This window comes from Lissotriton vulgaris, chromosome 6 (genome assembly GCF_964263255.1).
Source record: "Lissotriton vulgaris chromosome 6, aLisVul1.2, whole genome shotgun sequence".
NCBI lineage: Eukaryota > Metazoa > Chordata > Amphibia > Caudata > Salamandridae > Lissotriton > Lissotriton vulgaris.
In genome coordinates this window covers 1,773,373,474-1,773,387,565 of record NC_141694.1, presented here as the reverse complement: position 1 = coordinate 1,773,387,565, position 14,092 = coordinate 1,773,373,474, and the positions used below count along the sequence as shown (strand labels likewise).

Below are 14,092 nucleotides of genomic sequence, written 5' to 3'. Positions count from 1 at the left end.
CTACATACCTATTGTCTTGATAACAGCCTCCTGGAACATCCTTTCTTCATGCTCCTTAATAATTTTGGAACCAATATTCAAGGCCGAGTCATAGCTTCCAGTCAGCTCGTAGTCTATGCTGAGCCGGAGCTGCCGGAGCAGCGTGTTGAACACCTCCAGCACAGTAGGGCCTGGAAAGAGAAAACAAAGCATAGTTAGTTAGTTTCAGACTGGAACAGGGAGAGCTATCCTAAAAGAGAATGTGTTTATACCTAAAATGAAAAGAGAGAACATCTTTATAAAGTATGTATCACCAAATGACTGTGCGGCAAGCCGTGATTTGCCTAATTGCAAAGTAATTGCCATTTCAACATGTGGTGCATGGAGATTACACCACTTGTTGTGCCCTCCACCGCAATAGTGCACAAGATGGAGGGAACGGTAACAGACTACGTTTGCAGGAATAACTAAAGAAACATAGCATGAGCCTGTGCATTAAAATCGATTAAACTAATTTCTATAAATATGCTCTCAAAGGCATATGATGCTTTCTTGAAGAATAAGCAGATGTATTCTTTTGGCGATCATTAGCTGCCATGTTGTGCAATATTCTTTACTCGAACCATGTTTGAGACTGAAGGAGGAACACTGGGTGCTTTACTGTACCTTTAGAGTTAAAGGCACAAAGCACCTTGGAAACAAGGTTGTGACTTGCGGATTTGGTGAAATGAAGATTTCCAAAGTAAATCATCTCCTCACAGGCGGTCCTTGTTCTCACTGATGGTCTTTGCTCCCACTGGGGGACCTTGCTCTTGCTGGTGGTCCTTGCTTTGGCTGGCGGTCCGTGCTCTCGCTGGCAGTCCTTGCTTTGACTGGCGGTCCTTGCTCTGACTGTCGGTCCTTGCTCTCAATGGCAGTCCTTAGTCTCACTGGCAATCCTTGCTCCTATCGACGGTCGTTGATCTCATCGATGGCATATGCTCCTACTGACTGTCCTTGCTCTCACTCACGGTCCTTGCTCTCGCTGCTTGCCCTCAATGGCGGTCCTTGCTCTCAATGGTGGTCCTTCTCACTGGCGGTCCTTGCTCTGACTGAGGGTTCTTGCTCTCACTGAAGGTCCTTGCTCTGAAGGGCGGTTCTTGCTCTCACTGGCAATCCTTGCTCCTACCGACAGTCGTTGCTGTCACCAACGGCCCTTGTTCCTACTGACTGTTCTTGCCCCTACTAACTGATATTTGCTCTCACTCACAGCCCCTTGCACTCACTCACAGCCCCTTGCACTCACTCACAGTCCCTTGCTCTCACTCACAGTCCCTTGCTCTCACTAACAATCCCTTGCTCTCACGGGTGATCCATTGCTCTCATGGGCGATCCCTTGCTCTCGCGGGTGATCCCTTGCTCTCACTGGCAGTCCTTTGCTCTCACTGAGGGTCCTTGCTCTCAATGGCAGTCCTTGCTCTGACTGGCGGTCCTTGCAATGACTGGCAATCCTTGCTCCTACCGACGGTTGTTGCTCTCATCGATGGCCCTTGCTCCTACTGACTGTCCCTGCTCTCACTCACGGTCCTTGCTCTCACTGCTTGTCCTCAATGGCGGTCCTTGCCCTCAATGGAGGTCCTTGCTCTCAATGGCGGTCCTTGCTCTCGCTGCTGGCCCTCAATGGCGGTCCTTGTTCTCAATGGAGGTCCTTGCTCTCAATGGCGGTCCTTGCTCTCAATGGCGGTCCTTGCTCTCAATGGCGGTCTTTGCTCTCACTGACAGTCCTTGCTCTGTCTGGCAATCCTTGCTCCTATCGACGGTTGTTGATCTCACCGATTGCCCTTGCTCCTACTGGCTGTCCTTGCTCTCACGGGCGGTCCATTGCTCTCGCAAGCGGTCCATTGCTCTCGCAAGCGGTCCATTGCTCTCGCAAGCGGTCCATTGCTCTCGCAAGCGGTCCATTGCTCTCGCAAGCGGTCCATTGCTCTCACGGGCGGTCCATTGCTCTCACGGGCGGTCCCTTGCTCTCACGGGCGGTCCCTTGCTCTCACGGGCGGTCCCTTGCTCTCACGGGCGGTCCCTTGCTCTCACGGGCGGTCCCTTGCTCTCACGGGCGGTCCCTTGCTCTCACGGGCGGTCCTTTGCTCTCACTCACGGTCCCATGCTCTCACTCACAGTCCCATGCTCTCACTCACGGTCCCATGCTCTCACTCATGGTCCCTTGCTCTCACGGTGGTCCCTTGCTATCACAGACGGTCCCTTGCTATCACGGACGGTCCCTTGCTATCACGGACGGTCCCTTGCTATCACGGACGGTCCCTTGCTCTCACGGGTGGTCCCTTGCTCTCACGGGCGGTCCCTTGCTCTCACAGGCGGTCCCTTGCTCTCACAGGCGGTCCCTTGCTCTCATGGGTGGTCCCTTGCTCTCACAGGCAGTCTTTTGCTCTTACAGGCGGTCTTTTGCTCTCACAGGTGGTCCCTTGCTCTCACATACTGTCTTTTGCTCTCACTGCTGTCCTTGCTCTAACCTACAGTCACTGCTCTCACCTACGGTTATTGATCTCACGTATGTCCTTGCTCTCACTGGCAGTCCTTGCTTGCACTGTCGGTTCTTGCTTGCACTGGCGGTCCTTGCTCGCACTGGCGTTTTTTTTTCTCACTAGTGGTCCTTGCTTTCACTGGCGGTCCTTACTCTTATACCTGCCATTAGAAAAACTACTTTGAGGCTGAGCAGTTCAATACACATTGCTCTGTTGGGAACAAAGTTAGGTTTTATAAATAGCGTCAAAGAATACTGAATCTGGATTTGTGAAAGGAAGGGTAAGGGTGGTTTGTCCATTTTCCTGAAGTTTTCTGTAACAACCAGGGAATAATTGTTCTCCGGGTGCTCTTTTAATGTTGAATGCACGGTATTGACTTTAACAAGTAAATTAGATTTGGTATTAATTAATGTTTTTCACTCAACTCAGGAACTGATCTTTCTAGAGGCCAGATTTAAAGCAGCTTCAATTTTTAGCCTTTGGTTTCTCTGGTCAAATGTTTCAGACTCGTTCCAGACAGCCCCACGAGTTTCTATCTCTCTATATAAGGACCTCAGACTATCTCTCATAGATGCTGGAGAAGCAGGTGGGAATCTCTAGTAAAACACTAGCAATACCCACTTTCCCTTTAAGATAGTTGCACATCCTTCTATTATAGTAAAGCCCCCCTCTGTCAGGTTGCAGTCCAGAAGTCCCACTCAAACACTAGTGTGAATGTGGATAGCAACTACTAACAAACTTCACACTTGAAAGAAACTTATACAGGTGTTTATTGTGGTCATTTTTTGAGGATGACTCTAGCACTACAATTTAACAGTCTCCTGACAAATCTGTTGAAGAAAGGAAGACAGTAGAGGAACAAATGAGATAACTATTCTACACATGCTTACTATGCACAAGTGAAGCAGCAGGTGTTGAGACCAAAAGTAACACCTACAACAAATCGCAGAGCCGAAAAATCGGCTCTGGTATACCCTTTTGCTTCCATACCTGCCAGAGACTTGGAGAAGACTCATCTGTAGTTCAAGAGACATCGCTACCACATTGGTATGTTTTCATTCAATAATTTCCTCCATTCTTGTTTAGCTAGATTACTTCACTGGTGTACGTGAAGGAGCTGACTTATTCTGTCTCTAACCTAAATGGGAGAGAACTGTTTAACATTTGCAGGGAAATCTGACTTTCAGGAGCATCCTATGCTCACCACTGCAGGGTCCTCAATCTTCGTCTGATCAAAGGTAACATCTGGATGGAAAAGATCAGACCGTGCCAGAATTCACACATTCAACATTGGAGACATGATAATGGCATATCCTATGTATAGAACGATGTTTATTAGGATAGTGTACAGACTGATCGTCACAAGGGGGATAATCTACGATAAGTCTTTGTAACCGGACAGGTTTAGTGAACAAACTACGGTCTGTTGTCTGCAGATACCTGCAGTAATGTATCTCGAGCAGGATACTTACATCTTCAGTCACCGTTGAAAGTCAAATCTTTGCCCCTAACAACCGGAGGAGTGCATGCCTTCGCAGCCTTCCTCGAACAGATTTGGAGCTGTGGGGAGACTAAACCCGAAATCTTGTTGAGCTGCCTTCCCTCTGTAAACATCTTTAAATGTCATGTCAGTTGAATACTGTAAGCTGAATAAAAATATCACAAACACACTTCTGATTTCCAACATTGAAAGACAAAACAGTTGCAGCAAGGGTCACCATTTTTAATTTCACATTTTCAGCTTAACATCCAGTGTGGACACAATCTTTATTGTGTTCTCCTAATTAGAACATATCAGGGAAATACATTTTAAAAAATCCAGAATGTTGAAACCTCGCTGTAACTTTAGACTCAGTTGGGTGCGTGGCCTGGCACGATGGCCGTGTAGACGTGTCTCTAGACCGGGAGATCCGTTGGAATCCTGCGGTGTAAAATGTACACCGCCCCACAATCGTAACCTTGACCAGGGGATCCTTCCTGGAAAGACTGGAAGCGGGATTCAGACCCCTCTATTAGCAGCAGAGGAGACATTGAAACAAGGCTTCTGAACTGTCAGCACCATCTAGAGCGGACAGAGAGGAAACCCGAGGGCCAGTACGGAGGAATGCGGTGAGCACCGGGGCCCCTAGAGTACTGGTGGGGGGCAGAATTTGGGACATTAAATAACCGAACGGCGAGGTGAAAATTTCGGCTCTCCTGGGACCCACGTCCCTTGGAAATCAACAGAGGAAGCCGAAGGAGGCAATGCAGAGGGACTTCAGAAGACCGGGAATCCCAGATGTCGGTCATTACACTGGACTAATTGTGCTCTGCTCTGGAGGCTCTCTGGACAGTGGCGAGCCCAGGGGGTTCAGCAACATCGCAGAGGGTGAAGAGTAAACCTCTGGGGGCAGCGAGACCCTTGCAACGCCCAGCAGTGGTGGCGGGTAACGGAGACGGCCACCCCTTCGGTGTTGTGCTGCTGAGAAACGTCCTGGTTGGAGATTCCACAGACCCACGAAGAAAGTAGGAGAAGAGAGCGAAGCACGGCAGCGCTCTGGGTTGCGGAGTCTTTTTGGCCCTGTCGGTGATCCAAGTAGCTAATAACAGGGCTGCGCTGTCCGGGCTCAAAGGAGGCCAGCGTGAGTGTGCGGCATGATCCTAGGCTGCCCAGGGTTAAGCATGGGCGAATTTTGCGAATCTCGCGTTCGCGAATTTTGCGGATTTGCGAACTCGCAATTCGCAAAATCCGCGAATTCTCGCGAATTTGCGGATTTTTTTTGTGTGTGTGTTCGCGCGGGTTTCTGCCAGTTCGCGAGGGTTTTGTACAATTTCGCAAACGCGAACTTACCTGTTGGGTCGCAAGTTTCGCGAACTTGTTGTTTCTACGTGTCCAGCCTGTTTGGGACACTCTTCTTCATCACTGCCACTCTCTGTCACCACTGCCACTCTCTGACTACTCATGCCACCCTCTGGCCCACCCATGCCACCCTCTGTTTCATCACAGCACCCTCTGGTTGTCTAGTCAGTGTGCATTATTGTGGCAAAGCAAGCACACCTTCCCTGCCTCAAGTGACCTGAATTAATTTGGGGCTGATTAATGTGTCACAGAATATTTTTTTAGCTGGCACCTGCTTCCTTAGTGCTTCCTGATTAGTGATCTTTTGCACTTGCTAAGTGCTTTCATTGTTGCAAAATTAGTTACAACACCTGCCCTGCCCCAACTGACAATAATGAATTAGGGGCTGATTAATGGATTTGAACTTCCAGCCTGGCTCCTGCTTGTCTCCCTTAGCTGTAATTCAGGACCTTTGTGGCATATGTGTAACTATTCTGAGGTTCAGAGCAGGGTCACATAATAGTTGCAACTGGCAACTGAACTCTGGAGGGGCCCCTCAGGAAGCACTACAGGAAATGGCTACTAATGATGAGCCTGAACTTTTGAACCTGGTAAGTAGTTTGTTTTGCTAAGATCGTATTTCTGCAATTTTGCGCTTATTCGCGGGGCTCGAAGTTGTACTGGGAAGCCGCGAACTCACGCGAACAGTGCGAGCAAGCCATAAAATCCGCTGCTCGCGGTTTTGCGGGAGATTCGAGAATCTCGCGGATTGCGAATTTACCGAAAATCCGCAAAATCCGCGAGCGAAACGGATTTTCCGCCCAAGCTTACCCAGGGTCACATGGGCAAACCTGGATAAGACCAAGCCAGCAGGATGGCAGCGCAATTGTATAACCAGGGCTCTGCGGGAGTTGGATGCACCGGAAGGTTGAACAGTGGCAGACAATTCTCATGACGGCATTTTTGCAGGCCTGATTTCTGGTTGATCACTGCAGGAGCAGAGCAGGAGGGATGTAGGCAGGCAGGTGCGACTGTAGACAGATGAATAGTGGCTTCTTGGACGCTGGGGGTATGGCTGGCCAGTGAGTAGGGGGTGCTGCAGGGGAACAGAGAATGAGGAAACTCAGAGAGAGGATCGCCTGAACCCTGTGCCCCAGGAGGAAGCAGGCCTGGTTTTTTTGACAGAATGCTTACTGGGGCCAAGGTGAGAGACAGAAGAGTTGTACTACAGCTCGCTGGTACATGAATAGGATCCATTCGAAATACGGAAGACTGACAAGCGAACACCTACACAAGTGTGGACGCTTAAAGTGAAAAGCAGGCAAGAAGCAGTGCGCGACCGGTGGAGAGACCGATGTTAGTGGCTCAGAACCATTTATTAGTGACTAAGCTACTATAGTGAAAGATAAGGGCACCAGGCCACAAGGATCCTGAATTATGCGCAGCCCTGCCCCACGGGATTGGACCCGCAAGAAATGAGCGCTGAGAAACAAGGGGATAACACCACGAACTCCACAGAGCGGGACCCTTCACTGGCAGTCATCCAGTCCACCAGAGACGATATGGTCAATAGAATGGATGCGGAAGGCATTGATGTCAACTATGCAAGGTCTCTGATCGAGTCACCAAGAATGAGCAAAATGTGGATGCCCTCCAAACAGAGGTCCGATCTCAGAGGGAAACGGTCATTGACTACAAAAAAAATGATCAAACTTGATGACAGCGCAGAGGACCAGGAGGGACGGTGAAGTAAGCTGGGTCAGAAATCTTGAGACCAAACAAGATTGTTACAGCAAAAAAGCACTTTTGTATTGTCATTACATTTCAAGGCATACTGCTGCATTCATCAAAAAATGTAGGAAGGATAAGAGCTGCAGAGTCTGAACTTTATAACAAACAAACCGAGCAGGAGACTGGCGATGGCGGTCTGTCAGACTGCCGCCTGCTACTGCAGCAGTCAGGAGTCAGCCAGACAAGCAGGCAGTGGTCCGACAGCCGCATTACAATGCAACTGCTGTACTCGTGGTCGGAAAATGCTCTTTATCACAGCAGATTGTGCTGCGGCCAACGAAAAGGGCCACAGCACACATTCCGTGATAAGGACCACCTCCTGCTAGTCCATCTCGTGCATGGTGCACGGTACAGGGAGCTGAGTGGGGGAACCACGTGTCCTGTTTGCGACCCCATATTCCATTTCCGACAGCCTTTTAATGGTGGTCTTTCAACATGAAAAGCCTGTCGGAAAGGGATATCGTATACCCAATGGCGGTGACAGCATCTGCACCGCCGCCATTCGGGAGTAGGATTCTGACAACTGCCCTCTCTGAATCACAGATCCTGTTAGAGGCAACGGTCTTCCCTCCGTCCGCAATTACCATCCAGTGGTCGGACCGCCACAGACTGCCTGTCGGTGTGCAGTCCGACCTCCATCGTAATCGGCCCCTAAGTGGACCCAGAGAACACAGGAGGGCAGGGTAGAGATAAAAACTTTTGGGACCACATAGTTAGAAAGATCAGATCTGCTTTAAGATAAAGCTTCCTAGCCCCAGCTGTGACAAGAACTGAAGAAAGAGCTGATGATCCACAACGCTGAATGCTTCAAATAAGTTTAACAAGACAACACTGCTCACCCAATCACGATCATGGATATATTTCAGCTCTCCAGTCAATGCCAAGAGCATCACCTTGCCTTGAAAGGGATTCCACTGGGATTTCCATTGGTAGCTGTCAGCTAGGGTATATGTTGGAAATAGGTGAATGACTGGGTTCATTGGGGATTAAAGGATACTTTTTAAAAACTGGGCACACTATGCACTCAGAAGGGACTAGGCCAGAGTTCACAATTTCAGTACATGTCTACCATGGTACTGGTACTGGGGTAACCGTTTCACCAATTTGCTTCAGAGTTTTAACGAAGCAGGTCTCACAGTGTGAGCCGCTTCCTTTCTTGCTGTCTATTGACGTAACTGTAGCCTACTCTTACAGAAGAGAGCCCCTGAAAAGTAGAATGCAGAGTGGCATGACCAGGGAAAAAGGAATTACAGAAGGAAAATGCTATTTACCCAGCATCTGTTTATGGCATGTAGAGCTGTAGATTCACATGCTATGCTTTCCATCAGCCTGCTATGTAGTGTTGGGTCCAGATGTTTGCACTTTGTTTTTCTTCAAAGTCTTTTCCAGTCACGAGGTAGGTGACTCCTCCTTTCGGTGATAGTGCGCATGGGCATCGACTCCATTGTTAGTTTATTTTCCCACAAAGGATGATAATGGAGTTATTAAGAGTAGTAGAATAGAGATATCCATGTTTATGTATCTAAGTAAGATATTACTGCAACAGATATAGATACCCGGGGAGGCGGGTGGGCGCATGTGAATCTACAGCTCTACATGCCAAGAACAGATGCATACTGGGTAAGTAGCATTTTCCGTTTGAGTCATGTGAGATGTAGATCACATGCTTTGCATACACTATACAGCAGTAATCTCCCAAAGCGGTGACTAACCTGTAGCTGTTGCAATGGTTTGAAAAATGTACGTAAAACTGCCTGGCCTACATTAGCTTGTTGTCTTGCTAACACATCTACACAATAATGTTTCGTGAATGTGTGAGGTGTAGACCATGTTGCAGCTTTGCAAATGTCAACTATGAGGATGTTTCCTAAGAAAGCCATAGAAGCCCCTAGTTTGCGAGTTTAATACACTCTAGGGGGAATTGTTAAGGTTCTTTTTGCTTTTGCATAGCATGTCTGAATACATTTGACTATCCAACGTGCAATACCCGATTATGAAATGGGATTGCCTTTGTAAGGTGGAGCAAAAGCAACAAAAAGTTGTCTTACGGAAAGGTTTTTTCCTTTCCATGTAACAGAGTAATGCTCTTTTAACGTCTAAGGTGTGTAGAGCCTGTTCTGCCACAGAATCTGGTTGAGGGAAGAACACAGGCAACTAAACAGATTGGTTAATATAGAAGGCAGAAATTACTTTGAGTAAAAATGTAGAATTAGTCAGAAGAACCACTTTGTTTTGGTGCACTTGTAAAAAAGGTTCTTCTATGATTAGTGCCTGAAGCTCACCCACTCTCCTCAGTGATGTAATAGCAATGAGGAAAGCAAAGTTCCAGGTGAAAAATTGCTGTTCACATTTATACAATGGCTCAAAGAGTGGACCCATTAGTCTGGTGAGAACACTATTAGGATTCCATACTGGGGTAGGTGGAAGTCTTGGAGGAATAACTCTTTTGAGTCCTTCAATAAATGCCTTAATAACAGGCACTCTGAAAAGAGACAGATGTTCTCTATTTTGAAGGTATGTGGCTATTGCAGCAAGATGTAAGTGTATGGATGTGTACGCTAAATTTAAATGTTCTAAATGCAGTAAATAACAAATTATGTTTTGATTTGAAGCATCAAGTTGGTTGATCTGGTTGTTATTACAATAAATAACAAACCACTTCCATTTTGCTGCATAGCAAGCCCTTGTAGTAGGACGTCTAGCCTCTTTAAAAATGTTCATGCAGTCTGGCAGAAGATTGAGGTTGCCAAACTCTATGACTTCAGGTGCCAGATTGCAAAGTTTAGATGACTGGGATCTGGGTCTCTTATCTCTCTACTGCTTTGTGTGAGGAGATTGGATGTGAGTTGTAGTTTTTGATGAGGAACTACTGAGAGCTCCAACAGGTTTGTGAACCAAGGTTGACGGGGCCATGTGGGACCTACTAGGATTAGTGTGAGGGACGTTTGCCTGAGCTTCCGAACCACTAGTGGAATGAGTGGGAGAGGCGGAAAAGCGTAGGCAAATATCGCTGACCAGTATATCCATTGTGCATTGTCCTTGGACAATTGGTGAGAATACCTGGCGGAGAAGCACGGGCATTTTGCGTTTCGGTGTGTGGCGAACAAATCTATGTCTGGGAAGCCCCACATCTGAAAGAACAGGAGGAGAACTTGAGGGTGGAGTTCCCATTCATGAATCTGTTATCTTTGCCTGTTGAGCAGGTCCGCAATCTGATTGTCTACTCCTGGAAGGTGTTCTGAAAGGAGATCTATTTTGTGACGTATGGCCGACCTCCAGGTGGTCTGTGCAAGTTGTGACAGCTGGAGAGAGTATATATAATATAATACATGGCTGACATGTTGTCTGAACGTACCAGGACAGCTTTGCCTACAATGTGAACTCGAAAGGCTTGAGTGCTAGAAATACTGCTAGAAGCTCTAGATGATTTATGTGAAGCTGCTTTTGCTGCAGACTCCACATGCCCTGAATTGTGTGAGTCTGGAGATGAGCTCCCCAATCAGAGGGCGAAGCGCCTGCTGTTAGCACTGTCTGTGGGACCGGTTCGATGAAGGGCTGCCCTTTGGAAAGGTTTTGTGAATTCCACCACTGCAGAGAGCGAGGAGTGCGGCCGGCCGTCCACCAACCCTAGATCTGATAACTGACCCTGAGACTGATTCCACTGATGAGCTAAGCATTCCTGAAGGGGATGCATTTGATGTCTTCCATAGGGGACTATTAAGATGCAAGACACCATCAATCCCAGTGACTGCATGAATACCCAAGCTGGCAATGAGGGTTGAGGCTGGAACTGGAAACTTGAGTTTGAATGTTGCGGATCCTGGCCAGAGCATGTTTGTGTATCAAGAGTGGCTCCCAAGTAGGTTTGCGTATTGGAGGGTTGGAGATGGGACTTGGACGGATTTACGGCGAATCCAAGACCGTGGAGCAGCTGCACTGTTTTGTAAGTGTGTTGTAGACAGTTTGCTTGTGAGCTGCCTTTTATGAGTCAATCATGTAAGTATGGGAAGACGTGAATGTGTTGTCTTGGTAGATGAGCTGCGACTACTGCCAGGCATGTTGTGAAAACTCTAGGAGCAGTGGTGACTCTGAATGGGAGCACTTTGTATTGGTAATGTTGTCCCGCTACAACAAACCTGAGGTATTTGCGATGAGAGGTGTGCATTGGAATATGGAAGTAGGCGTCCTTTAAATCTAAAGTGAACAGGAAGTCGCCTTGCTGAAGGAGTTGGAGTGTCACCATGTGAAAGTGATCTGATTGGACGTATATATTCAGATCACGGAGGTCTAGAATAGGCCTGCGAGCGCCGTCTTTTTTGGGAATTAGGAAGTATAGGGAGTATACACCGGCCCCTTGATATTGTAATGGGACTGGATCTATAGCTCCTTTTTCCAACAGAGAGACAACTTCCTGTTTGAGAAGGTTCAAATGTTCTTGTGACATTGTGTGTGATCTTGGAGGAATGTTTGGGGAAATGTGGGTGATTGTATTCAAGTTGGGTAGAAACTGGGAGAGATGTCCCCCGACAGGAGTGGAAGGATCGGGGTTAGAGGAAGGAAGTCACTGTTTGTTGTTTGCTGGGGAAGTGCGTGTTGAATTGCCTCTACCTCTTCCCTTGCCATTATTCCCTCTAAATCCTCCTCTACTTCAGAGGAGGATTTAGACGGGATCTTGACGAGGACGGTTGATTATTGCCTTTGTAAGATGAGGTCGGATTTTCTCATGATGTGTTCTTGTGGAGCCCCCCTGTAAAAGGAGTGACGAAAGGAGCCCTGATTGGAAGGGAGTTGCAAAGCCCCCATGGATTTAGCCACCTCTGTATCCTCCTTCATATTTTCTAAAGAAATGTCTACTGTGGAACCGAAGAGGTGCTCCTTATCAAAAGGCTAATTTAGAATAGAGGCTTGGACCTCAGGTTTAAACCCAAAACTTCTGAGCCAAGCGTGTCTGCGTAGCAAAAAGGTAGTGTTGACTACGAGTGCTGTGGTGTTAGCTGCTTCTAAAGCGCACCTAATAGATGTATTGGAAATTAATTTACCCTCTTGAATTCTATCAGTAGCTTTAGTTTTATGATCATCAGTTAAAAACTGAATTAATTTTTCTAGCTCATCATAATGAGCTCTGTCATAGCGAGCTAGAAGAGCTGGTGGGTTTGTCATTCGCCAGTGACTGGCTGCTTGCGCCCCTACTCTCTTGCCAGAGGCATCTATCAGTTTAGACTGCTTATCTGGAGGAGGCGCATCTCCTGTGGTTTGCTCTTTTGCGAGTGTTCGACACTACCAGGGAGTCTAATGGGTCTAATGGGGTCAGTAGGTGCTGGCTTGTATTTCTTATCTATTCTGGGTGTGACCATCCTTTCATGCACAGGGTCTTAAAAAATCTCATCTGCGCACTTAAGCATTACCTTGAGCATAGGCAGTGTTTGTGTTGCTCTTTGAGAGGAATTCAAGGTCTCAAAGATAAAATCCTCTTCATGTAGTTCTAACCAATGGTACTGAGCAGCCATATTGAGTAGATCTATATACCATATATTATCATCAGGTGTGGAGGGTCTGGAGGGGTATAGATCTGGATCAGTATCAGTGTTGGGATCGGTATTATAATCCTCCCAGGGATCAGGAACAATATCCTATGGTCTATCTTCATCCCCATCCCCTTCATCTTTATCAGGTGAGTGTGGTTTTGGGGAATTTGTGGGTGTAATAATTACATTTGGGTCAATGGGTGAAGGATGTGTAATAGGAGGAGGAGCAGGGTTAGTACCCACATTTTTGCGTTTTAGAGGAATGTGGTAGTCCTCTTGTAAATCTGGTTTCCTTTTGTCTGGCAATTTTGCATTAATATGCCCAGTATCTGGATTAATAACCAGTTCCTTTCGTTTCGGATCCCTGTTAGCAGGTGGAAAGTCGAAACGAGGCTCTTTAGATGGAAGTGGAGGTGTTTTTCCTTTGGGTGCCAGATTTTTCGGCGTCAAAGGTTTCGGCTCCGAAGGTTTATTTTTCGGTAACAAAGGGATGGTCACTACAACATGTTTGGATTTCGATGCTGAAGGTTTTGTTTCAGTGCCTGAATGGGTCCGAATCATTCCGGAGCCGGAAGGCTTTGGTTTACGTTTTGTGCAGGGCCGGTGGGCGGGGCGTTCAAAACTTTTTCTCAGTGTTGACCTTGGCCCGAAGGCATAGGAAGGACCTAAGCCTTTTTCTTTAGTAAGTGGTAGGGGAAGGGAATATCAGTACCCACTATAAGTTTATTTTTTTATTTTTTTTTACAGAGTTTTATATAGCGCGAACTTGACCCGAATCAGGTATCAGAGCGTTTTCATAGCACCAGTTACGTTACATGAGGACACACATTAATTTTTGTTAGGTACGAGGAGATTAAGTGATTTGCCCAGAATGACAGGATGTTCAGCGTCATTGCCGAGACTCGAACCCAGTTCCTCAGATTCGAGGTCGACCGCCCTAGTCGTTAGGCCAACTCCTCTACGGTGCTACTTGGTCTTCCGTGTCGGAGTTGGCTTTGGATACGGAAATGTGTTCCTCCTCTGCATCAGCTTTTTGAGCATGGAATTCTTCACGATCGGAGTCTTCTCTGAAGATATCCGGTGCGGAGCCGTTCTCCTAATACATTTTGTGATGTCGAGCCAGACTTCTTACTAGATCGAAAAGATCGGCACGAGTCGCATCCTGTTAGTCGTGCTCCCGGGTTAGACACAGGTTTCGCACTTCGTGCAATTCGTTGTGCGGAAACTTAGCGCGACACCCAGGGCAGAATTTAAATGAAGTCCGTTCCATCGACTGCTAGCGGGCCCGACGTGGTTAGGCGCAACCGCCATCCACAAATCTTCTGATCGAAGACCTTGAGTCAAAACGATACGCTGAGAATGGGAAAGACGATCGAGAAGCAATATCGTCGAGGGTAGTGGATTGCGTACCGAGGGGAACCTGAAAAACGGTGTCGAACCGGAGTGCCGCAATTCACTTC

General features: G+C 47.4%; 1 protein-coding gene across 3 annotated transcripts in view; it reads right to left on the bottom strand.

Moving 5' to 3' along the window:
- The window catches only part of EFR3B (EFR3 homolog B), a 1,036,998-nt gene that overhangs the window by 284,130 nt on the left and 738,776 nt on the right, over positions 1-14,092 (bottom strand). For all 3 annotated transcript variants that reach the window (XM_086928032.1, XM_086928030.1, XM_086928031.1), the window contains exon 10: positions 9-170. In XM_086928032.1, the coding sequence (XP_086784158.1) occupies positions 9-170 (162 nt within the window). The remainder of the gene's footprint in view (positions 1-8; positions 171-14,092) is intronic.